This window comes from Aspergillus flavus, chromosome 1, assembly GCF_009017415.1.
Source record: "Aspergillus flavus chromosome 1, complete sequence".
NCBI classification, from domain to species: domain Eukaryota; kingdom Fungi; phylum Ascomycota; class Eurotiomycetes; order Eurotiales; family Aspergillaceae; genus Aspergillus; species Aspergillus flavus.
In genome coordinates this window covers 6,393,064-6,415,295 of record NC_092406.1, presented here as the reverse complement: position 1 = coordinate 6,415,295, position 22,232 = coordinate 6,393,064, and the positions used below count along the sequence as shown (strand labels likewise).

At 49.4% G+C, this 22,232-nt stretch overlaps 6 protein-coding genes and 1 non-coding gene across 7 annotated transcripts; 1 reads left to right on the top strand and 6 right to left on the bottom strand.

Annotated features, from left to right (window-relative positions):
* Nucleotides 1-113: 113 nt before the first annotated feature.
* On the bottom strand, nt 114-2,524 carry F9C07_2280381 (Homeodomain-like protein). Its single transcript, XM_041287823.2, has 6 exons — nt 1,852-2,524; nt 1,617-1,791; nt 1,513-1,556; nt 1,385-1,452; nt 1,226-1,326; nt 114-1,157 (listed from the first exon to the last, which is right to left on the bottom strand). Exons 1-6 carry the CDS (start codon nt 1,919-1,921, stop codon nt 428-430), a joined length of 1,188 nt encoding a protein of 395 aa, XP_041139794.1. The 5' UTR covers nt 1,922-2,524; the 3' UTR covers nt 114-427.
* A 4,892-nt stretch (nt 2,525-7,416) lies between these two features.
* Nucleotides 7,417-10,766, top strand: F9C07_2280380 (synaptic vesicle transporter). The gene is made up of 3 exons (XM_041287822.2): nt 7,417-7,713; nt 7,785-8,481; nt 8,550-10,766. The coding sequence occupies exons 1-3, from the start codon at nt 7,586-7,588 to the stop codon at nt 9,360-9,362; spliced, it is 1,638 nt and encodes a 545-aa protein (XP_041139795.2). The 5' UTR covers nt 7,417-7,585; the 3' UTR covers nt 9,363-10,766.
* On the bottom strand, nt 9,809-10,722 carry F9C07_2058990 (dehydrogenase with different specificitie; the record flags this gene model as incomplete). Its single annotated transcript, XM_041283843.1, has 2 exons — nt 9,809-10,339; nt 10,459-10,722. The coding sequence occupies 2 exons, from the start codon at nt 10,720-10,722 to the stop codon at nt 9,809-9,811; spliced, it is 795 nt and encodes a 264-aa protein (XP_041139796.1).
* Nucleotides 10,767-12,150: 1,384 nt separating the features above from the next.
* On the bottom strand, nt 12,151-12,665 carry F9C07_11404 (uncharacterized protein; the record flags this gene model as incomplete). Its single annotated transcript, XM_041287824.1, has 3 exons — nt 12,151-12,184; nt 12,247-12,369; nt 12,523-12,665. 3 exons carry the CDS (start codon nt 12,663-12,665, stop codon nt 12,151-12,153), a joined length of 300 nt encoding a protein of 99 aa, XP_041139797.1.
* Nucleotides 12,666-12,772: 107 nt separating this feature from the next.
* Nucleotides 12,773-16,290, bottom strand: F9C07_2280378 (major facilitator superfamily domain-containing protein). Its single transcript, XM_041287825.2, has 2 exons — nt 15,157-16,290; nt 12,773-15,086 (listed from the first exon to the last, which is right to left on the bottom strand). The coding sequence occupies exons 1-2, from the start codon at nt 15,342-15,344 to the stop codon at nt 13,745-13,747; spliced, it is 1,530 nt and encodes a 509-aa protein (XP_041139798.1). The 5' UTR covers nt 15,345-16,290; the 3' UTR covers nt 12,773-13,744.
* On the bottom strand, nt 16,278-16,349 carry F9C07_t61. The gene has a single exon. It is a non-coding gene; the product is annotated as a tRNA-Ala (tRNA).
* Nucleotides 16,350-16,942: 593 nt separating this feature from the next.
* F9C07_11402 (uncharacterized protein) lies at nt 16,943-19,459 on the bottom strand (the record flags this gene model as incomplete). Its single annotated transcript, XM_041283844.1, has 1 exon — nt 16,943-19,459. One exon carries the CDS (start codon nt 19,457-19,459, stop codon nt 16,943-16,945), a length of 2,517 nt encoding a protein of 838 aa, XP_041139799.1.
* Between the last annotated feature and the right edge of the window lie 2,773 nt (nt 19,460-22,232).

The following is a 22,232-nucleotide window of genomic DNA, read 5'->3' as shown; positions in this document are numbered from 1 at the left end:
AGATTTTAGACTTATTGATATACACGAAGGTAGTTCCCTCGTAAGGAAGAAGGGCCAAGATTGGAAACTTGTTTTGAAGAAGTCTATCTAGTATGCCATACAAAACACAAAGGCCCAAGGGCTCGGCGAATGCTCTGAAACAATAATCTATCGCAAAAACGAAATAATCCGTCGAATTTCGTGTAAGGTACAGCTGGGACAGAGTCTGAGCAGACGATTTTATCTGCTGAACTCATGCCCAAGATAATGGAACTTGTCCCATCACATATCTCATCTCATACATGTCACATAAAGAAACGCCATTGCTCCGTGATATCAACACCAAAGAAAGCCACTGAAGGAAAATTTACCACCCGGGAAACGGCGCCGTGATGGCGAGGAACATACCACGAACATCAAACTTCCAATTAGTCCAGGGAAAATCACTTCACTCGCGAGCGAAATGGAACCGTGATTTGCTTGAGAATGCAATTTGCACGAGAGACTCGACCGTATTATTATCGGGTTCCTCCACCGTCAACACTATTTTGGCACACCGTTTCCCACGAGTCACGTTTTCTTGCAAAGAGGCGAGAGTTTGCTCTTCTGTGTCCATAGCTGATACGCTTAGGTCGTCGCAAAAGTTGTCTCCTTGACTGTAGTCGCTGGGCATCTCTTCGGTTGGTGATAACAAACTTGGGCATATGCAGTCTTTGCCGCTTGCTGCATCCACAAAGCCAAAATTATGCATGCTGTCCGGTGGGATGCTGTGAAGTTCTGGCACCATACCATTGAGGAACAATCCCATACTATCCGTCTCGCCTACCGAGGGCAGTCCCCATGGATCTCCCGACAATGTGCCAGCCATATCCCATGTCCCGTGCATAAACCCATTATGACCAGGGATTCCTTGAGTCGTCGATGGCAAGATGTCTGTGGGATTTATGTTCATCGGCACATCATCATCGGCAATGCGAGGATCATGTAACCCGGTGCTTCCTTCTGTGCTTCCACTCCCAAGACCGCTATCATCGTCGCTACTGTCGACAGTATCTCCCGAGTCCTCGCATGAGCTCGGCGACAAGCTCGAGTCCTCGGGCCCAGTTCCCGCGCTCGCGGCAGTCTGGGCTTCTCGTAAGTTCTTCAGTTTATTGTATCGGCGGGTAAGAATTGTGTGTCTGATCATGGTACCATCAGGTCAGCTTCATGTCTTGTATTCTACCCTTCATCCAAGGCTCATGCTTACTGATTCTTGATCGAGTTTCGTGACCGGGTAGGGAAATGCTCCATCTGAATCTCTTTCCATCGTCGCCCCTTGGCAGCACATGCCTCCATCAATCGTCGGTTCTGTTATCGTTCTTATTAGCATCACAATTCTCGATTCTCCGTGGACATACAAGCCTACCTCGAGTTCTGTCCATTCACTGCGGTCGAGTTGTGGGTCGAGACATTGCTTCCATCGCTTGGCACATTCTGAACGCAACATTCATTAGTAATGAACAGAGGACACAAAAATTATCAAGAAGAACATACGATCTGCGCTTCGTGTTTTGACGACATCCGCAACCACCGTCCATCTATCGCAGTCACGTGTCAGTATAGGGTTCTTTCCCTGACGAGCAGCAGAGGATCCTCACGTCTCTCCATGTATTTGCACCGCGTGTGTCAACAGCTTGTCTTCTTCCTCTGTCCAGTACCCCTTGTTCAAACCACCGGAAAGCACATTGTGCCACCGTTTGCGACAATCTTTATTCGTCCGACCCGGAATCTTGTCTGCTATTGATCGCCAGTCTCTTACTCTGCCTTCGGATACTAGAGCACGGAACGGAGTTAGACCTAATATGTGTGAAACACTATTGCGACCCAACTCACACTGATTGTGGACTTCTCGGCAGAGGAGCTTGTCCTCCTCTGGGGTCCATTTCTGTGGGGCACGAGGCATGTTGCGGTGAACAACCTTCCACGTGGAAGTGATGCAGAAAGGAGATTAAAATGGGGTCTATCCAAGATGAAAATAAATCAACAAGGGTGAAGAAGAAGAGTTAGGTTGATCGTCCTTTTCGGTCAGTGCGATCACAGTCTATTTTAACTCGCAGTCTGATTATGCGCAGAGAGTTGACGATTTCGAATCTCAATGCAACCAAACCGATCGCAGACGGGCTTCGGTTTATATTCTTGTTCAAAATCAATTGTGTATGCATTTATTTAATTGCTGACTGCATTTAAAAAGTACCAGGGCTTGAACCCGCTCGTATTGGAGTGTTAATTAGTACCCACCCACGGGGGCGACTTGGATTGCGAGATGACTGCTGAAGTGACAAAAGAGGAAAATGGCAGGATTTTAAGAAAGAATCAACACGAATCATGCAATTTAACCAATAGGACCTGATAGACTAGAGAAATCCTTTCACAAGGGTTTCTCCCGCATCCTTCTGGACCTTCTGATCCACCCTGGCGTGCGCCGATAAGCTTGAGCCTATTCGCGTGGCTCGGCAGCGGCATTAGTGACGGAAGAGATTGGACATCTGCCCAACTCCGATGCATACGATATATTACCCTGCGCCCAGCAACGCACCAATCAAATATCCCTGTTATAGTTTCAATGGGTCTAGAAATTACTGGGGTGACTGAACGTCGGGTCGACCACGAGTTACCAGGGTGCAACCGTTGCTCTACATGCCGTTCTGACGTTCCCTGTCTGCCGGGTATAGGAAAGGCCTGCAGAGTAGCGCAGTTATGCGGCTGCAACAACTATCGCCCAGACATCTTCTGCTAGACGATTATCCTGACAAGAAAATATCTGCGGTGCGGGTCTCCTAAAGTCTCCCCAAGCTTCGCTGGGCTGACGCCCACATAACTTACTGCAGCTGATTCCTCACAAATCTATCTAGACATTGGCTGGATGACACTGGCGATCCACCTTCTCTTAGTCTGATCCTTCAAGCTACCATTACTTGACGATACCAAGCCTGAAACACAATACATCCTACCGAGGAGGGAGAACGTTATGTTGTATATTACAGTAAGGAAAATCGGAATCTACGAGGTTCCGTGGCAGACGAAGCAAATAGCTCGCTTAGCCTGTCGAAATCGAGTGGGCCCTGATCTGTTGAGCCTCAGGTGGCCATGCCTGCTTGCCATATGGCGAGTGCTGTTCGAACGTTCCAGCATCCTAGCAAGTCCGTAAAGAGTAGAACCGGGGACTTTCCGCTGAGGGTCCATGCAGACACAAGTTTGATATCAACTACACAATTACCTAGTCAAGGCTGAAAACGCTGGGCTATGTTGATCACAATCTGTCTCATGTACATCGGCTTGAACCGCCAATGTCTGTCTTCTTGACGAAGGTTATCGACATCTCCATGTGGCCGATTGACAGGACCATATGGTGCCGGAATAATGTACCTAAAAACAGATGCATGCACACGATCCACAGATGGGACACAATCAGACCAATAAGATCAACAAGGCCAAATTCTCTACAAGGAATAGGGCGTTTTTTGTTACAATGTGATCGACACGCTTGAGGTTTTGCAACATGAATAGGGTCGTCGAGTGGTTCTATACGGTTGTACCTGATGAGCCAGAACTAATGGACTTCGCTGGTGTGATGTACCGGGACGGTTGATCCACATTGTACCAAACCATGATAGGTTAGTTCCAATGATGTTACCTGCGACTAGGCTCTTTTGGCTGATAGGAATTGTCGGCGGTGATACGATTTCAAAGGAGTGGCCGCCTTAGTTAGGCTGGATATTACTATCTAGACGGCGTTGTCCGATTCGTGTACATATGTGAACAATGTCCGCGGACATATAGTCCGGCCGAATGCAGACAACAAAAGGATTTGCCCGTCGAGTGTATTTGCTCCCGAATTTTTGACATACAATGACTACATTCAGTGGTATATGGACAAGACAAACCAAGTCCGGGCCATGTCCAAATACCTCCGAGAGTGGTTCCTGCCAAGCATCCGGACGATCGACCGGCTTAACTGGCAACCGCAAACCGATTGTCCAAGCGGCTCAATAACCCTCCTGTCCAGGGGTACCCACGATCTCCGACAGCAAAGATAGGGCTACCGGTTGAACCTTTTCCCCGCGTTGGGGGAGAGGGCCTGCACTAACTTGACTCGGCAGGATTTGGTCTCCGTTTCGCTGCAGGGCTGATCGGCATCTCCACTTTGCTCCGGTCCTCCACCAATAATGCCGCGCAGGCTCAATAAGGTACGACCAAAACGCGCCGAACATCCCTGCAAGTGCTTCAGTTCTCCGGCTTCATGTCCCCATGCCTGGTGGTTGACCCGGCCTCTCTACGACCCCGACCACCGACTGCTACCTGGATCATTCGACCTATCGTGATTCTATCTTTAGTCTGACTGAGTTTGAGGCTATGGATCGAACTGACACCCAGCCATTCACCATCGAAGCTGTGACCATGTTGTGTCTGTATCTCAAGCTGAAGAAAATCCTGAATCTTACTCGGCAGTATCACGCTGCAGCAGCAATTAATCCCACGGAAGATAGCCGAGGTGAAGAGATTCTAGGCTGTCATCTTTACTTTCTTCTCTTCAAGAACAAATAAAAAGATACTTTGATCTTCAAAGTGGCTTCAAGCTAGTGATAGCGTGAGCTGCAGTGTCACTCTTCAGGCTTCACTCGGAAATTACAATTTTCTTGCATGTTACACTACATTAGTGTATGAGTTGAGGGAGAAGCAAACGGGAAAATGTGGGTAAATAAGTATGCATGGCTTACTGCAAATGGCAAATCCGATTGCCGTGCCGCTTAACGTTCTCATCAGTGTCCCGGCAAAAGTACATACTTACCTAGTGAATTACATTATATGGATAGTCGAATGGCAGTATACTCGGGAATTTGCGTTACCAAGGTCTCATCAAAGGATCGTCAAAGACCGCTCATCATGACATCGACTTTAGCTGAACCGTTTACTCAGCGATAACAACGGCTGTCATCTTGTGATGCGTATGAAGGTGGTATGGAAAGTTCAAGTATCGAAAGCACGAAATATTATCCTGTCTGGGATGTTCCTTCTTGGTCCGCTATAAGTCACACCCTCTTGATATATCAATTAGTCTTTGACATTGTTCACTTGGTTGCCATGGTTAGACTCTCAAAAGCCGAAAGCGATGTAACATGTATGCCTTCACATCCCATTTAATCCATCATAACGCTGACCCGAGCACCACACTAGATGAACAAGTGCACCTAGTATATGGGCCTGTATCGAACCGGCGGTCGGCATTACAGCAGCATAACTACCAGCATACGCCTACTCCTCAGCCGTTACCCGCGTATTCCGTGGCAGAAGCTGTCCTTGCGCTCTAGTAGTCCCAGTCAGGAGAGAGCCAGCAGAAAGCAGCCCGATATAAAATGCACTACTATTGTACGAGTCACGAGTGAAAAGACGGATACAAGTGTAGGGAGCAGATCTCAGAGTCACGAGTCTGTATAAAACACGTTTCTTTATAACGGCTGGGCTTAGAGGTTGCCAGGTATAGGCTGATAAAATGGTGCAGTATAATAAATAGCCATTCATACAGGGCTTGACTTTTGTATAGCAATATCTTAATATACTCATGGCTCCACTCCCACACTGCACTTCTTTGTACTGGGTCTGTTCATAGGTGATAGCATGCTATATGTATATCTGGCTGGACGTGTGCTTAGGACTTTTCTGTGCACCTACGTAGGCGTATAAGAGAAGCCCCGGTCAAGAAGAACTAAATAGGACTCTCCTTTAAATCGTATCTCTTATACTGCATACCGGTCGTAAGTTTAACCACTATCATAGCGAAATATACCCTGCCCTCCCGCTAGGACACTGCGGACTCTTCGTCCGGGAGCAGTTACAGTTATACACACGGGCCTTCAACATTATCCCCACAGACTCCTTTATATGGACAATGACCTGGGTAGATAGAAATGCGCCATACTCTTGGATATACCGCGTCAAACGATAGCTCAGCGCGTGGCCTGCAGTACAAGACCTCCCAGCGGTCTTTGTCGAAGGGGGTATTGGTTACCTCAAGGTGACGAGATCTCTGTCCAGGTCGAGCATATTGGCAGTCTAGTGATTAAGATTTATTATGAAAATTGATAGATAAGATTAATAGAGAGAAAGTGCCCAGAATATAGCGTTTCCAGTAATGCCATCTGTGAGACTGTGAGATTTTGGGGCCAAGTATGGCGAATATTGCGAACATGGTTGATTATATAATTGATAGAGCCTAGTAAGGTGCTTTAGAAATTGAAAACAATGAAGCAGACCTTTGACAGAGGGACACGTCTGACCTTGTGCTTCTATGTTCAAAACTAGCAACATGCATGCATGCTTAACAAAGCTATCAGGTGAGTCCAAAAATCCTGCGGCGGCGTTGATCCTTACCTACTACAGATGCATTCTGCAAGCACGTATTTAGGTTTGGTTAGATAGTTCTATCCAATAGTCAATTCGGTTTCTTGATCTCTTTGGTATGCCCTAATACACAATCACCAAGTGCTTCTACAATTAATTTATGCATACCGCCGTAGGTCAACGTAACTAACCGTATAATTGTTTCTCTGAGTGGGGGAAAATGCAGGCGCCGCATTTCTTGGCAACTAATAGCTAGGTCGAGTGCAAGGGACTCCTGCAGATAACAAAGCAATAGTTCTTCAAGTTCCATGAAAATCACTCATCGATCTTCCATTGCAGGGTTGGATCTCTCGGAGCAGCATGGACCACCCCGGACGGTGGGCCGCTATTGGCGTGTCTGTTGTGCTACCGCCGTCGATGAGGTCGACGACCGGTTAGTTATTCGTCACCTACAGTGCTAATGCAGGTGAGTGGGTCAGTTATTGGTTAACTATATATGATCGTGCATTCGCAATAGGCAGGTCGCTTTATTTTGGGCCAAGTGTCCAGATGGGCTGAGAATATTCACGTGGCATGTCTTAAATGAGTGATGCCCTAATTCAGCTCCAAAGATCGGTCGAGATTTTCCCTGATTATCAGGCCGCGCTTTAAACCGGCCAATGCTGCAGGACCGATGTAACGAGGCTTATGCCGTAGTGCAGAATTCTTTTGTATAATTTTGATTTATCTGGCATTGTGCTGGATTGTCAAAGCGATCCTTATTTAAGATACACTCCAAAACAATGCGAGCGAATATTCGATAGCATTACAAGGGACTATGCTGGGATGGTCGAATTCTGGGCCATGACAACTAAAAACTCGTGGATACCACTCTGCGATAGTTATTTATTTCCAAGAAGAGACCAAATATCGTGCATTATGCAACATAGAGCGTGCTATTGACGCATGAGGGAGAAGCAAAAGCCTCCAATAGTACTTTTTTCCGGAGATTAAAAAAGAAATGTATCGGAGTGGGGCAGATAAAGTGGCGTAGCCAGTATCAGCGATAATATAATAGCCAGCATGTTACGATCAAGATCTTGATTTTTCCTTCGTTCGAACTCTTGCATCCGCTTCAAGAAGTTTCTCGTCTCAAATCATCCTTTCGATGAGCACTCATGACCATCCCTGATGAGTATTAGTTTGAGTCCATAATTCTGGGACAACACGCAGTTAATATTTTTGTGTCATGGCGGCCATAATCTGCAGTACTTCTTTAGGAAGAATCGTCCATTGGCTTTCTGGTGGCCGGCTCTTGAGATTTCCTGAAGAGGAGCCTGGATTCTGTCTGTCACCAGCATATTCCACAGCGGCGAGGTCAGTGTGTCTTTTACTAGATCTCAGGTACTTATCGCAGAAGTATAAGAAGCTGAATCTCATACATCCAGGGTCGCTGGCAACGTGGAATCTGACACGTACGACACAGAATGTGAAATTTCTGATCAGAAAGGTCCTTCCAAATGGCTCGTTCCGGAAACTACCCCTGACGGAATGATACTTGTGGATTGGTATTCTGATGATGACCCGGCAAATCCGCACAATTGGCCTCGCTGGGCCAAGATCATGACCTATATTCAGATAAACTTTTACACTTTCGTCGTGTACATGTCATCCGCGGCGTTCACCCCAGCAGAAGTGGCATTTCAGGCCGAATATGGTGTGTCCTCATCGGTGGGCTCACTTGGCATGGCCCTGGTTCTTCTGGGTTATGGGATAGGACCCTTACTCTTTGGCCCTTTATCCGACAAACCGTCTATAGGCCGCAATCCACCCTATGTAATCTCGTTCGCAATCTTCCTGATAGTCAGTGTCCTCGCAGCCGTTGTCAATAATGTCCCTGGGTTTCTTTTTCTACGCTTTGCCCAAGGCTTCTTCGGGTCACCATGTTTGGCAACGGGTCCGGCTTCCTTCGCGGACATCACAAATCTTGTCAACCTACCTAGCGGATTATGGATCTGGGGGGTATGTGCAGTGTCTGCCCCTACCGTGGCTCCAACGTTGGCAAGTTTATGTGTCGCGTCAAAAGGGTGGCACTGGAGCATGTGGCTGATCGTCTGGTTTGCCGCGCCCTGCTTTTTGCTTCTGGTTCGTTATTGTCCTGCCCACCACATTTTGCGGACTTCTACAACGATTCGCGACCTAACATCCATTAGATTTTTCTACCGGAAACGTTTGGCCCAGCTATTCTATACCAACGCGCCAGACGGCTACGGACTTTGACTGGCAATGAAGCGTTCAGATCCAGTTCCGAGGTGAACCACACGGGGCTATCTCAAGAGACATTGTATGACTTTCTTGTGATTCCATGGAAGATAAACGCCTTTGATCCCGCCATTCTGTTCACTACACTTTACACCGCACTGGTATATGCTATTTTCTATTCCTTCTTCGAAGCCGTCCCTCTGGTATACCAAGGTGTATACGCGATGAGCCTACTACAAACCGGCGCAATATTCCTAACCGCCATAGTGGCCGTGTTATTCACTACACCATTTTATTTAGCGATTACTCACTATACAATCAGCCGTCCAGTCAAAGCCGGAAAAATGCCTTCACCCGAACAAAGGCTCATACCCGGACTTCTCGGCTCACTAGTCGTTCCAGCAGGAATGTTTCTTTTCGCCTGGACTTCGAGCACAGCATTCCATTGGATTGTACCCACAATAGGCTTTTTACTTTTCATGATCGGCATGCCCACTCTCCTCCAGTCCATGTTCGCCTACATGTCTGTCTCGTATGGAAGATACGCGGGCAGTCTTTTCGCCATGAATGACTTTGCACGGTCTGTTCTTGCCTTTGCGTCTATTCTTTGGTCGACGCCGCTTTATGTTAATCTTGGGATTGATAAAGGTGCGAGTTTGATTGGGGCGTTGACGGTGGTGTGTGTTTTTGGGATTTTTGGTTTGTACTGGTTTGGGGCTACATTGAGGAAGCGAAGTCGTTTTGCGGAGTATGAGACGGATTAAGGTTTATGATTATATTAGAGAAGCTGGTCTAATCAGAACTTGTTAGAGTTGGGTCCATAATTCAATTGTTCGTGCTACGGTTCTTGGTTCTATATCACTCTGGGCTCTAAGCGGCAAGGATCGAGGCGTCAAACGATCTGAGATAGGATTCCAGCATCGGTGTGAAAATTCCTCGATTTGCTGGGTATATGCGCAATAACAATGAATCATCCGGGGAAAGATTGCAAGTCCTATGTTGGTGCCACGTTATTCTTATTCGATACAAATATCCCCATAGCTCGATCCACTTCCAGAGTGATGACACTCCTAATAAGGCCAGTGTTTCCTAGTCCTCAGGTATCACGACAACTAATCCTTCTGATAGTCACCCACATAAATGAGTCCAATTCAGTGCACTCTATGAGTATATCAAAAGTACACCGCGCCAATTCAACGCAAGGGACCTACTATCCCCTCACATCATCGCAATCCGTCGACGCAATAATCTCCCTCCAACCCTCCAACATCTCCTGCTCCCTCTTCAAACTGCGCCCAATAGCAGTCAAAGAGTCCTTCCCCAACGCCAACCTCACCGGCAACCGTCGACCCTCACAACGCCCCGTCCTCGTCAACGCCTCAAAAAGAACCCGCGCCCCCTTCACCGGATCCCCCGGCTGCCTCAAACTATACGCCGCAAGTCCATCGCGCGTCTGCCGCGTACTAACATCCAGCTCGGGAATCCTCTTGCTGGCAACAATCTTATGACCCCCCTCGAGGAAATCCGTCCGGAAATACCCCGGCTCAACGCACGTAACGTCAATATTAAAAGGAAGCAATTCCGCCGCCAGTGACTCCGTATAAATCGCAACCGCCGCTTTACTAGCACAGTAAAATCCAGCAGCAGGCGTTCCGTTCCAACCACCGATAGACCCGAAATTGGCCACCACACCGGATTTCCGAGCGCGCATGGATGGCAGGACTGCGCGGAGGATCCGGATCTGGGAGAAGAGGTTTGTGTCGAATTAGGTGGTGATTTCTTCGTTGCTTTAGTGGTTTCAGTATATGGTTTGTGGGGAGGAATGTGTGGTACGGAAGGAAGTTACCTGCATTCCTCGACGGCACCTTCGAGGATGTACCCGATGTTGTTGACGAGGATGTCAATCGGTCCGATGGTGGACTCGACGTGGTCAATCACGGCTTGGATTTCTGTCTCGTTGTGAATGTCCAGCTTGGTCGGGATAACGCCAAGTGATCTAAGGTCGTCTAGCTTGGATGGATCGCGAGAGGTGGCAACGACCTTGTCGCCGTTTTGTGCAGCGGTGATGGCTAAATGACGACCGAAGCCGGAGGAGCAGCCGGTGATGAACCAGGTGCGAGGCATGGTGGGATACCAGATTATTTATCGCTGCTGATTACAAGTATGAGTCACTAGATTAATATGTCATTAACACATCAAGGGTACTCTGCGTGGTATTTATATTATAGCATGTCTAATTGTAGCTGGCCTTGGATCACTCCGATACACCGCAACTGATCGGGCTTTAGGGTTTTTATCGGAGTTGGATGAACCAATCTCGGGCGACAAACGCCGGACACAACGTTGGTTTCTCGAGTTCCAGGAACTTGATATTTATTAAGACTATTTCCGTTAGTTATACTTTTTCGTGATCAAATCTGTAACGACGAAAGTGCTCCTCTTCGTCCGGGGATTGATACACTGCGGTCCGCATACGACGGGGACCGATCCAAATAAGCCGGATTAGTGTTTGTCCAATTGGCACAGTCTTGCACACAGTATTCAGATAAAATCCGCGAGGACTATGTTCATAGTATAATACACGAGCATTTCGGTGATTGTCTGATGGTTCCTTGTAGAGCCGAAGACAATACAATAATCGCACCATGACAAGTTCACGAATCAGCCCAGCCACACGAATCCTTCCAAGAATCAAAGATCTTCTAGAACAATTCTCCCTGAAGGCTGCGGACAGCCACAGCTTCGGAGACAGATCCCACTCCGACCCCTGCAGCCGAGGGCTGAAACCCACGCAACCTCCCGAAGAGCGTGGCGCCATGGTTTACGAGGTTCCTTCTCGCATTCGAGACAGTGATGAGTCACCGTTCTAGACCGACAGAGTTCTGGTCTGGTCAGGAGGCGTTAAGACACCAGCGGATCGGACCGTGAAGGTTTTGCACATGGGTATTTGATAAGATCGTCGCCATGTGGTTGATCGCATGGACGTAAGACATGCAGGCTGGATAGTTTATTTTGACTGTTGGTGGCTTGTTTACTAGCTTTTGTGGTATGTGGCTCTGGTTTCTTTCGGCTACTTTTGTTGTTACTAGTCGTGGTAATTATCGATCTTCTGAGTGGGTATTTTGAGGTCATTTCATCCTAAGTCTGGTGGGATGTAGGTATGTGATGAGATGGTTGACCATTGGGTCAATTGATACTGACTTGCAGCCCGACATCATTAAACATACAACATACTAAATGGTAAATAACTGTCAAGCGAATCATATATTTAGATTGCAAAAGACAGACACACAAGTGAAATAGCAAAATCAGTGATATCAATACGAGCAGTAGTATATACAATTTCTCATGCCAGATGATTCCCCCCCTCGCTATCAGGTCCTGCTCGACAAATCGGGTGGGGGTAAAAGGGCGGTCACTTGCATGAGAGAAGACACTCTCCGATTGACCATTTGATGTATAACAGCCTCCATGGCCGTGTAAAAAGGTATGTGGGGTGTATAGAAACTCCAGATTTCTGACACAATGCGACGACCCGCGTTCTAGCAAATCTTAATAAACGCCCTGCATGCGAGTCAACTGCTGCCTAGAAGGATTGAGTCAGTAACTAGGGTATCATCATGAGATCCGCTGAGAAAACAGACTTACATCGACTTTTCCAGCTGGTCGAGACGGTGGCCGTGTTCCGACATGGTCTGCTGCACACTTCGGAGAGAGTTGAACTCCATCTTTTTACCGTACGGGCTTTCTTGACGAGGGGTGGTGTCTTTCCTATTGCAGACAATTTAGTCAATCTCTGGTTCACTCCATAATTCCACATTCCATTCCATGCTGAGGCATATCTCGTCGGTGTCAATGACGTCACTCCCGACGTCAACCAGAAGAAAGGAAAAAAGGGTCAGGAGAAAAGAAGACAGAACGTACTCCGCGAGGAACCCGCGCGGCTTGGGCATGTGCATCCACTCGTTGGCAAGTCTGGCCGGGATGGCAATCGAGAAAGGCCGCATGGTGTTCGACTTGCTGCGGGCACGGGCGAGGGGACGCGACGCTTGCATGAGGGTGGACATGATGAGTTTATTGCGATAAGAGGTCGATTGAACTCAATTAAATCAGGCAGAGATATTGTAGATCGATAATCTACGGACCGGCAATGCTCCAGATATACTATCCCCGTTTGACATGTCCAGACGAGGGGTTTATATACTCGATGCTCCTGTCGGGTTCCCGCTGTCCACGTGACCTGTGCGTGGCCCAAAGCGGCGATGAAGCCCTCACCATGGATCGGATCGCCGCAGCTGAGCGTTTGGAAAGAGACCGGACCAGAGTCGTCCGTGGCCTGTCGAACGAATCATCGCTCGTGGTCGATCATCGTTTCCCCGGGTTTCCCCTCCTCCACCTCATCGGAGTGCTATGCTCCACCCATCACAACAAGACCTCTCACAGAGCACGCAAGGGATGCCTTCAGGTGCAATGATATCATCGGCTATCAGAGGAATGCACCCTTTCTATGGTTGCCTATTCGCGAATAAACATCAGCGACTGCGATACACGTCTATGGCCTGCATCGCCACGGCTGTGGCGTGTGTGTATAGCAGTACCACGTCTTCCAGGTTGGTCAAACCAATCGATCAACTCAACGAAGGGGGTGAATCTGGATAGAGTCCCACGAGCACGCATTCAAACAGCTCATATCCCCGCATCAAGTGGACCTGATCTCATGCAAATATGGCTTGATTGGCAGCATGGAAGGTTCCACATCGCCCCTGTTTGTTTGCTGTGATCGACACCACGAATCTGGGCCGAACGGGCCATACCAGAAGACGGATGCCTCAAAAATGGATCTCTCCGACGGCGACGCTGATCGGTCCAGATGAATACCGTTCCGCGCGGCTTTTACGGTCGCAAGCATACACCAGGCCACTCTCTCCTCGGCATATGAGCATTAAATGTTTATTGCACTGCATGCGTTGGGTCGCCTGAAATCCATGACCCCTTCTTACCTCGACCGGTTTGACATCGTTGTCTTGTTATTTCTAATCCGCGTCACGCCCCGTGTACGGTTCATTAATATGAGTTATTAACTCGAAAAATTAGATTCTTAAGGAAAAAACACGTCTGGCTACACTTGAAACAGTACTAAACCCCATCAGATCATATATCGGAACCCCTTTTGCAAGCGTCGCGCCGCTGCAATATCGATGCCCTCGATCTCCGCCGTCTTCTGTAACCGTTCGAGTTCCTTCGGCGTCAACGTCACCTCCTCGTCCTCCAACCGGTCCAGCCGTTTGTTCAAGCTCCGCAGGTGGAAATACATCAAGACCGCCATGGCCAGCCCCAGGACCTGGAGACCGATACATGTCCCCATCGCCGGGCGGTAATACGGATAATCCGTGTCGCGGTAGGTATACGGGGTCCAGATACTGGCCGAGTTGCCGACCGAGTTGATGAAGGCGTAGGCGGCGGCGCGTTTGGCCGGCGGGCGCGGGATGGAGTTGGCGATCCAGGAGTAGACGGTGCCGTTCTGCGCGAAGACGAAGATCATGAGGAAGAAGGAGAAGTAACGCGGGCCGAAGCCGTCGGTGGTCATGAAGACGACAAACCCGACGATTGTGATGGGGATGGGGTAGACGAAGAACCAGAACCGCCTGCCGAAGCGGTCCGACAGGTAGGAATGGGCCAGACTGTACGCCACCATGAAGATGTAGGGCGGCGCCACCAGCAGCAGCGAGATGGTCTCGGTGTAGCCCAGCGTCTTGGTCAGCGTGGGGAAGAAGTTCTGGAAGCCGCTGGCGCCGGTGATGGCCATGTACGCAAGGGCGAGCGCGTAGGTCTTGATGTCCGAGAAGGCCAGCTTCAGGCCCTTGACCTGGCTCATCTTGCCGGCTTCGTCGACGTCGGCCTCGGCCGCTTCGATGGCGAGACGACGGTTGGCGACGTGCTTCATCTCCGGCGACAACAGCTTCCAGGTGTCGGGGAAGTCGGGGAGCAGCACCGCCACGGTCAAGCCGACGGCCATGGTGATGGCGCCCTCAATAATGTACAGCCATTGCCAAGCGGAAATGCCCCGATGGCCCTGGAGACCATTCAGGATCCCGGCAGCGATGAGGTTACCAAAGGCGCCGCTCAGCAGGGAGCCGGAGTAGAAGATACTCATGCGCAGGGCCAACTCTTTCTTCGTATACCACTTGGAGAGGTAAAATAGCACGCCGGCGAAGAACGGAGCCTCCACTAGACCCAGGATAAACCGACAGGCGACGATACCCCCATAGCTTTTTACTTGGCTGGTCAACGTCGATACCAGGCCCCAGGCGGTAGTGAAAAAGCCGAGATAGAGCGACGGTTTGCCCATGTAGTTTAGAAGCAGATTCGACGGAACCTGCATTAGAATATAACCGACGAAGAGAATGGACAGGCCGGTTTGGTATTGTTGATCATCGATGTGCAAGTCGTCCATTAGACCTTGCAATTTGGCGGCGGCGTAATTATTCCTGTAGGCTCTGGGTTAGTCTACACATATTGCCACGTCGTAGCGCTCAAGCAAAAGATCACTCCACCTACCGATCAATATAATTCATCAAATACACGAGAATGACCAACGGCATGATTAAACAATCAATGCGCCGCCGCAGTTTCTTCTCGATGGCTTGCTCCTCGGGCGTCAACTGGGTCACTTGGACCACCTCCTCGTGGGTGATATCTGCCTTCTCGCCCATCACTTCATGATCGGTGATCTTGCCCTCGTCCATGATGAGATGTCTCTGTCAACAACACAGCAGCAATAAACGAAACGATGTAGGAAATAAAAATGGATCCGACCTCAGGGTCCCAGCGAACGCTATATAAGCAATCACCCAGCAGGGAGAGACTATTGTAGGATGACACGGTCGCAAACGACCATCATGCCCAACCCACTCCACCCAAATCCCGGGGTAGGACCAGCCAAGCAACGGCACAAGCCGACGTGGGGGTGCCTCTCCATGTGCAGGATGATCTCATCCGGGGACGAGCCAAAGGGCAAAAAAGCTGGGGTTGAGGAATATACGATCGACTCAGCACAGCTTCGACCAATCCGCATCGTGACTCCCCCACGCGGGCCCAAAGTCCAATGCCATGCTTTCCCATCTTGAGGCATAGACTCGGAGCATGACCGGGGGATCGGCCAGCTTTAGAGTTTTGGCAAAAGGTGGGGAAAAGAGCTTTCCTGTGTAGCTTACTGCAGTTTGGCACGGCATTTCGTTGAGATTGCCCTCTTTAGGCTGAATGGTTGACCCTGGAGAACTTCCGAGGTTACGCTCGTGTCAGGCCATGCGGCGTTTCTTGGCTCGCAGGATCTCCGTGTCTTGGACTCACATCCTGAGCCGTGTCTTCTGCTGGTCGAAATGCATGATGCCAGTTGAGCTCCAAACTAAGTGCTTAGTCCATCGGGGGGATCACTAAGGTCACCGAATCTGGTCGCTACGGCCTTCTCGACGAGTTACAGCCGACTCCAGCCGTCTCATAAACTCCGAGGCATGGATTCGGGTAAGAAATGGCTATCGCTAAAGACGAGTTCTCGAGAGCAGCTACCACGGAGAGTCTGCATTGTATAGAATCCTTTCATATATTGCACGTGCTGTCGTAGCCCTAAAGGTTTGTTCGGTATAGCAAACATCGAAGTAAAAAATTGGAGGCAAAAAAGATGGAGACGCGGGGAATCGAACCCCGGACCACTCCCATGCTAAGGGAGTATTATACCACTAAACCACATCCCCAATTCGATATTCGACGGTACACGCTTTGACAATATAAGTCAAAAACTTTTTTTACCTGACTCTGACTAAATCCTCCTCGATGGATGATGGTATGCCATGTGTCGAGGAGATTCTGTGGATCAATGGATCATCCTGCATGTTTCTACTGTCATCCAACATTTTCACCTCGTAGACTCTGCCCTTTCTGCCTGGTCAGAGTCGTTGAGTTTCTTCTGACTTCATGGAAATGTGCCGTTATATATATAATTGTCGGCTCTACCCGAGCCAAGTCGTCTATCTCCAACCTAACCGAGGACACGATGGGTTACTTTCAAGTTCCTACATGACGTACTCAAATGGTTCACTAAGGCTAAATGACCTCAGAGGGAACCACCACAAGGTGAAAGAGATATACAGTCCTGGTGCAGCATGTCCTGGCTAGAAAATGACAGGTAATTTTCGCTCTTCAAGTGTCTACATAATCTATATACGGCGGGCTGAAACGCGATCGATCAAGTATGAACATTATGCCAATATACAAAACCAAAATAAACCTCTATCCCAAACATAAATCGTACACGCCGTAAAAACATTGCAAAATGCAACCCAAGAGATTAGAAACTGAAAAGACCGCTGCGTCGTTTTCCAAAGGGGTAAACGACCAGAGCAGCAATGAACAAGCCGACGGTGATACCGATGGCGACCTGGATCATACCGAATCCCAAGCTGGCGATCGACGTATCCTGACTAGCACTGTTGAGGGTGTCGCTGCTGTTCGATTTGGCTAGATTTTCTCGTACTTCGTTGGCGTACGTAATACCGGCCATCAGCGAGCCACTCGAGGCCAAGCCGGATGGGACAAGCACAAAGATCCCGGGAAGAATGGCAGTGGCGGCATGCCCATGCCAGAGTCGACTGTACAAGTTGCCAAGCAGCCCGACCGTGAACGCACCCACCGTATTGGCGACTTCCGAATTGGAGCCCAGCTTTTTGGTGCTGAAATAATTGGTAACGTATCCACAAATCGCTATGACAATCATTGTCGGTACCTGCTTCCACTTGGCTTGGTTAATGATGGCGAGGAAGACGACGTAGACCGGCACGAAGACAAAATGCTGAATGTACTCGCTGCCCCACACGTCCAGCCGCTTGCACGTTGTCTGAGAGTTGGCAGCACCGTCCAGAAGCCCGTAGATTGTCGTGCCCACCGTGATTCCATAACCAAGGAAGAGCGAGTAAATAATAGCGTAGACCATACGGATCGACCCCGCAATCATCTGGTGTGACTGCAGTTCCAGACTGCTGCACAGCACCATGAAACCAGGAAGAATGAGAGCGATCGAGGATTGGGCGAGGGCCGAGAAACAGAAAAGGTACTCCTCGCCCCCGAAGGGAGACTTGATGGAGCCAAATGCACGCGCGAGGAAGGACGTCAAAACGGCCGCCGACACCTCGAACACATTCGAATACAGTACGGATTTGGGTGCTAGGACATGTTGCATAAATCCGACCAGGGATCCTAGAAAGAAACAGATGGGCATATCAATCGGTCGGGCATCAAATGCGAATGGACCCACGGCGACACTAGCCAGCCCATATGCAGGGACCAAGAGCCACTTGTTAAAGCGCGGAGAGCGCTGCATGATGCTGTCCAGCTCCTGGCTAGCTTCTTCAACCCCTACTAAGTCGTGGACAACGTTCTTATACACGTTGTGAGTCTCCGCTAGGCGACCTAGATCTACGCCCTGGACCATGCGGACGAGCTTGACCTCAGCCGTGCGGGTGGTGGGATCATCGAAGGACATGATCATGCATCCCGGGAGATACAAGAATTGGCCTTCGACCTCCAGCACACGCGCTGTCATTTTCATGTACTCTTCTAAACGATGGGTGGGCGCGCCGTAACGCATCAAGGCACGACATAGCTGCATGATATAGCGCTGCCGGGCAAGGATCTCTGCGATATGCACCGTCACACGAATCTCGTCTTCCAAGCGGGTCTTGCCATAGGCCTTCTTCTTACGTTTCTTCGGGGTAGCAAACGCAAGAGGGTCCGCTGAAGCGGGAAGGCTAGCACGACTCAGGTTCATCGAGGCTTCTACCAGAGAAGCTGTCGACTGATGGTGCGGTTTCTTGTACCACTTCAACTTTTCCCGCTTGGGAGTCGCCGCCCCAGATTTCGGTGTTGCGGCCCCCGACGAAACCTGCGATTCACTGTCGGATGAGTCGGTCGTGACACTTTCTGTTGACCCCGTCTGACCGGCTTGCAATTTGAGGAGTTGGGACAAGATGCCTCCACCGCTAAAAGATCGAGACCTGGCGTTATACCATGATTCAGGGCGGCCCAAACCCTCCGGGGTGGTCTGCCCCGACCGCGTGTAAGCCGATTTAGGCTTGCGCTGGCGCAAGGCATTTTGAGACTGAGTTACTCGACGCACAAGGCGATGTGCCTCTGCGCTCGGAGCTAAATCCTGCTTTTCCTCTTCAGGGGTTTCGTTTGTGGGCTTCCTCCTCTCTTGGATTTCATGATATGGCACGCCGCCCTCAAGGTCGTCGGGTAAAAGAGATGCTCCGAGGTCCTCGCCACCATCTTGGGGTCGGCCAAGCCGTTCGCCTAGTCGGACTGTCTTCTGACGAATTAGCTTGCTAGCAGCCTTCAACCGTGCGCCAACGGATGGGGAGCGATTAGGAACGTCATTGCTGAACCTTGATCTTTCGGGATCGTAGTCGAGGGGAACTTCTGGGGGGCTCGCGCTGCCATCTCGTCCTCTTGCCAATGTAGTGGGTTCTGCTTCCGCCTCTGCGCGGAGGGCGTCGGATAGGTCGGTCGAACGGGCGGAAGTGGGATTGATGGAGTGGACCGACATGAGGGTTTGGTCTGAATCGAAACGAGCCATTGAGGGTCGAACGGGTAGAGGGGCTTCCGATTCCTGAGCATTTGTAGACTGAAATCTCACTCTTTGAGGGCGAGAGTGCTCATTCAGCGGGTCGTCGGGGCGTAGCTCGGGGCTAGGAGGGGAAGGCTGCTCGACGATCTGATCATGGCGATGGTCTGCTGTATCGGGTTGCTCTGGATTGACTTGGGGGTTCAGCCATTCGTAAGAATCGCTGCCCTCACGGGAATGTGACATTGGGTGGTAGAGCAGTCCAGCTGCTGAAGCTCAAAGCTTTAGAGAAAGTAAAGGCGGAGAAAAAGATAAAAAGAGCAAAAAGAGAGAAGCTTTAGGCGGATGGTATGTTTGCAGAGCGAATGTTGTCGGAGGCGGATAATAACGAGAGGCAGTGAAGGACAATTGTGAAAGACAGGACGAGGATTAAAGGAGCAGATAGATATCCAGGCACACGAGAGCAAAATTTCACAGATATATGGCACCGACAATGGCATTAACGGCGTGGAAACGTGGGTGGAGAGATTTCGCGGCCTTGGACGGGGGCGAACCAAAAATAAGTTGAGTCTAGAACGCAAAACATAGTTTGGAAGGGGGAGAAGAAGAAGACCAAGAAGAAGAGACGGGAGAAAAGAGTGCGAAAGGCGAGAAGAGATCGACCGTGATGAGCCGAGGAGGTGGAGAGCCATTTTTTGATAGTCAAACCATTTGACCGTTAGTTACTTCATTCTAGTGAAGGTCAAAGGTGGGAAACGTGCCATGATCTCATCGCGAGAAGAATTAACCCGGTGTATTGGACGATAATCCCCGTCTGCGAGTGAATGTCAAAAAGTGGACCGGTTTTTCTGCAAAGTGTCAGTCTCTCGCATAGGAATGATGAATTTTGGCGCGGTGGACCCACCGAGAGTATCCGTCCGTCTCCGCCTGGATAAGTCGTCGAAAAGTCATTGGAAGACGAGGATTCATGGAATGATGGTGGGGACTTGTGAGATATACTCCGTAGAGAAAGTCAATATAGTTGTGGGCATCGTGGGAGTGAGAGGAGGAAAGGAAAAGAAAAGAAGAGAAAAGAGTGATGGTGGTAGTGGTTGTGATGGCGTTGGATCGGCAGGGAATCAAAATCATCCTAAATGGGCTAGCAGGTGTTGTGACTGTCCGTCAATGGCCTCATTTTCCAGGCCTCCCCAAAAGCAAAGCAAAACATAAGCCAAGCAAACAAAGAACTGCTGACATGGATAACCCTATCAAAACCGGCTTTGGCCTCCACGCAACCCCCGAGTGGATCTGCCGGGATGGACACTGACAGTGGATCCCCTTTTCACGGTGGCAATGAGAACAACTTCCAATCAGGACGATGGCCACCTCATGACCGACCATTTCTAGACCAACGGCTGCGATCGTACATGTTCCAGAGCCATTTTTCCCGTCGTGATTCATTTTCAAACGTCAGCAACAGTGTGCTCTATCCGACTATTATTAGAAGAGAAAAACAAAAAAAAAAAAAAAGATTAAATATTGTCTTTCAATATGCCATCTGACGACCATCGGTTAGTTGTGTTCGTCTAGTGCGATTCACGATCCCTTGGCAAATTCCATGCAGAGGATGAATATGCACATACAAGAGTACCACAGGGGACTCAACTGATCGTTTTACGATACCTCCTCTCTAAAATCCGACTTCACAAAAATGTGGCACCTCTCAACTGGTCCCCACTGGCAAGTGTACAGAGTAGCTGCTACCTTATATCAGTACACGCATAGGTGGGGACACGTAAACAATCTTGATGAGACTTATTCTATCAAAGAGAGGGATATCCACTTTTTTTTCCCCCCAGCTAACTCAGAATATAGGGGAGGCTTGGCCTCACGAAGCGATGGGTCTGGTGTGTACCCCGAGATTGTTTTGCTTTGTTTTTTATGAATCGTCTTCCAAATATTTCCCTTCCTGGCTCGTATATGTCTTGCTTCGTTTTAAAAGCCTCAGAAGAAAAAAGGGATCCAAACCGCGGAACTTTTCTCAGCTGTCGATCTCTTGCACACTTCGCGCCACCAGTGCGAGAAGAAAAGCTCAGAAAAACACCTAGGGACATGATTCAGTCGCTAGAAACCCTCAGACTACAGAGTACTAGTCCTATCGGAACCTATAGGGTTGCGAGCCCTACAAGATCAATATTATCGTACTCTGAGCACGGTATTTCATGGAGTGAATCCATGTTGAATGACTTCACGCTAGGTATGCTTTGCGCAGGCACCCTAACTCGCCATGAAGGATCTTGCGCCTGTACAAAAACCTTAGTCGTGGTTGTTTCAACTACTGAATCATTGCGGTGAATGAATTTAGAGATAAATGTTTTGGCGGTGTACGCCTCCAGACGAGCCTTAGAGTTGATGCCCAATTGGACAAGCCATTTTGGCCGGGTTCGCTGGGTTTTAGAGCCCCGAAAAGATGGCTGACTACATTACCAGATCGGGCAAAGAAAGACATCTTCAAACGCTCTCTAATTTGAGGGCGGAAAAGAAATCACGAGGTGTTCTCTCTCGCTTGCTGTAGTATACGAGACCGGGCCTGTAGGAGGCTCAAGGATGCATAAAAGGAGATGAATGGTGCCCGGCTAAGACATACAGGCTTCTAGAAACGCGGTTTGCCAAAGCCGCCCACCGACAGTGGAAACGATTTGCCTAGATGGTAGGAATATGATACTCACCCAGGTCCTTGAGGTCAGCCATTGATGAGCGGATGGGTTGGTACCATGGGATTCATGGCTTGGGGGTTTAATGCGTCTTCCTGGGTGACCTAAAACCTGTCCAGAGCCCAACGAAGGCCTCTATGCTTTTGCTTTTGCTTTTGATGATGGGGTTGTCATCATATCCACTACCTTCCAGCCCGGTAACGCAGAAGTAGTCATGGTGTCTCATGCCCATGTTTGTGAGCTGCTTGAAGAAGAGAACAGTAGGCACGTGTGTCTCATGGCGATCCTGAAACGGTGTTCTCTGTGGGTACCCGCGTTGCATATGG

Coding starts and splice junctions, on each gene's coding strand:
- F9C07_2280380 (XM_041287822.2), top strand. CDS start 7,586: ATGGCGGCCATAATCTGCAGTACTTCTTTAGGAAGAATCGTCCATTGG. Junction 7,714..7,784: donor GCATATTCCACAGCGGCGAG/GTCAGTGTGTCT, acceptor TCATACATCCAG/GGTCGCTGGCAACGTGGAAT. Junction 8,482..8,549: donor CGCCCTGCTTTTTGCTTCTG/GTTCGTTATTGT, acceptor AACATCCATTAG/ATTTTTCTACCGGAAACGTT.
- F9C07_2280381 (XM_041287823.2), bottom strand. CDS start 1,921: ATGCCTCGTGCCCCACAGAAATGGACCCCAGAGGAGGACAAGCTCCTC. Junction 1,792..1,851: donor CCGAGAAGTCCACAATCAGT/GTGAGTTGGGTC, acceptor TCCGTGCTCTAG/TATCCGAAGGCAGAGTAAGA. Junction 1,557..1,616: donor GTGCAAATACATGGAGAGAC/GTGAGGATCCTC, acceptor TGACTGCGATAG/ATGGACGGTGGTTGCGGATG.
- F9C07_2280378 (XM_041287825.2), bottom strand. CDS start 15,344: ATGGACGAGGGCAAGATCACCGATCATGAAGTGATGGGCGAGAAGGCA. Junction 15,087..15,156: donor TTGATGAATTATATTGATCG/GTAGGTGGAGTG, acceptor CAGAGCCTACAG/GAATAATTACGCCGCCGCCA.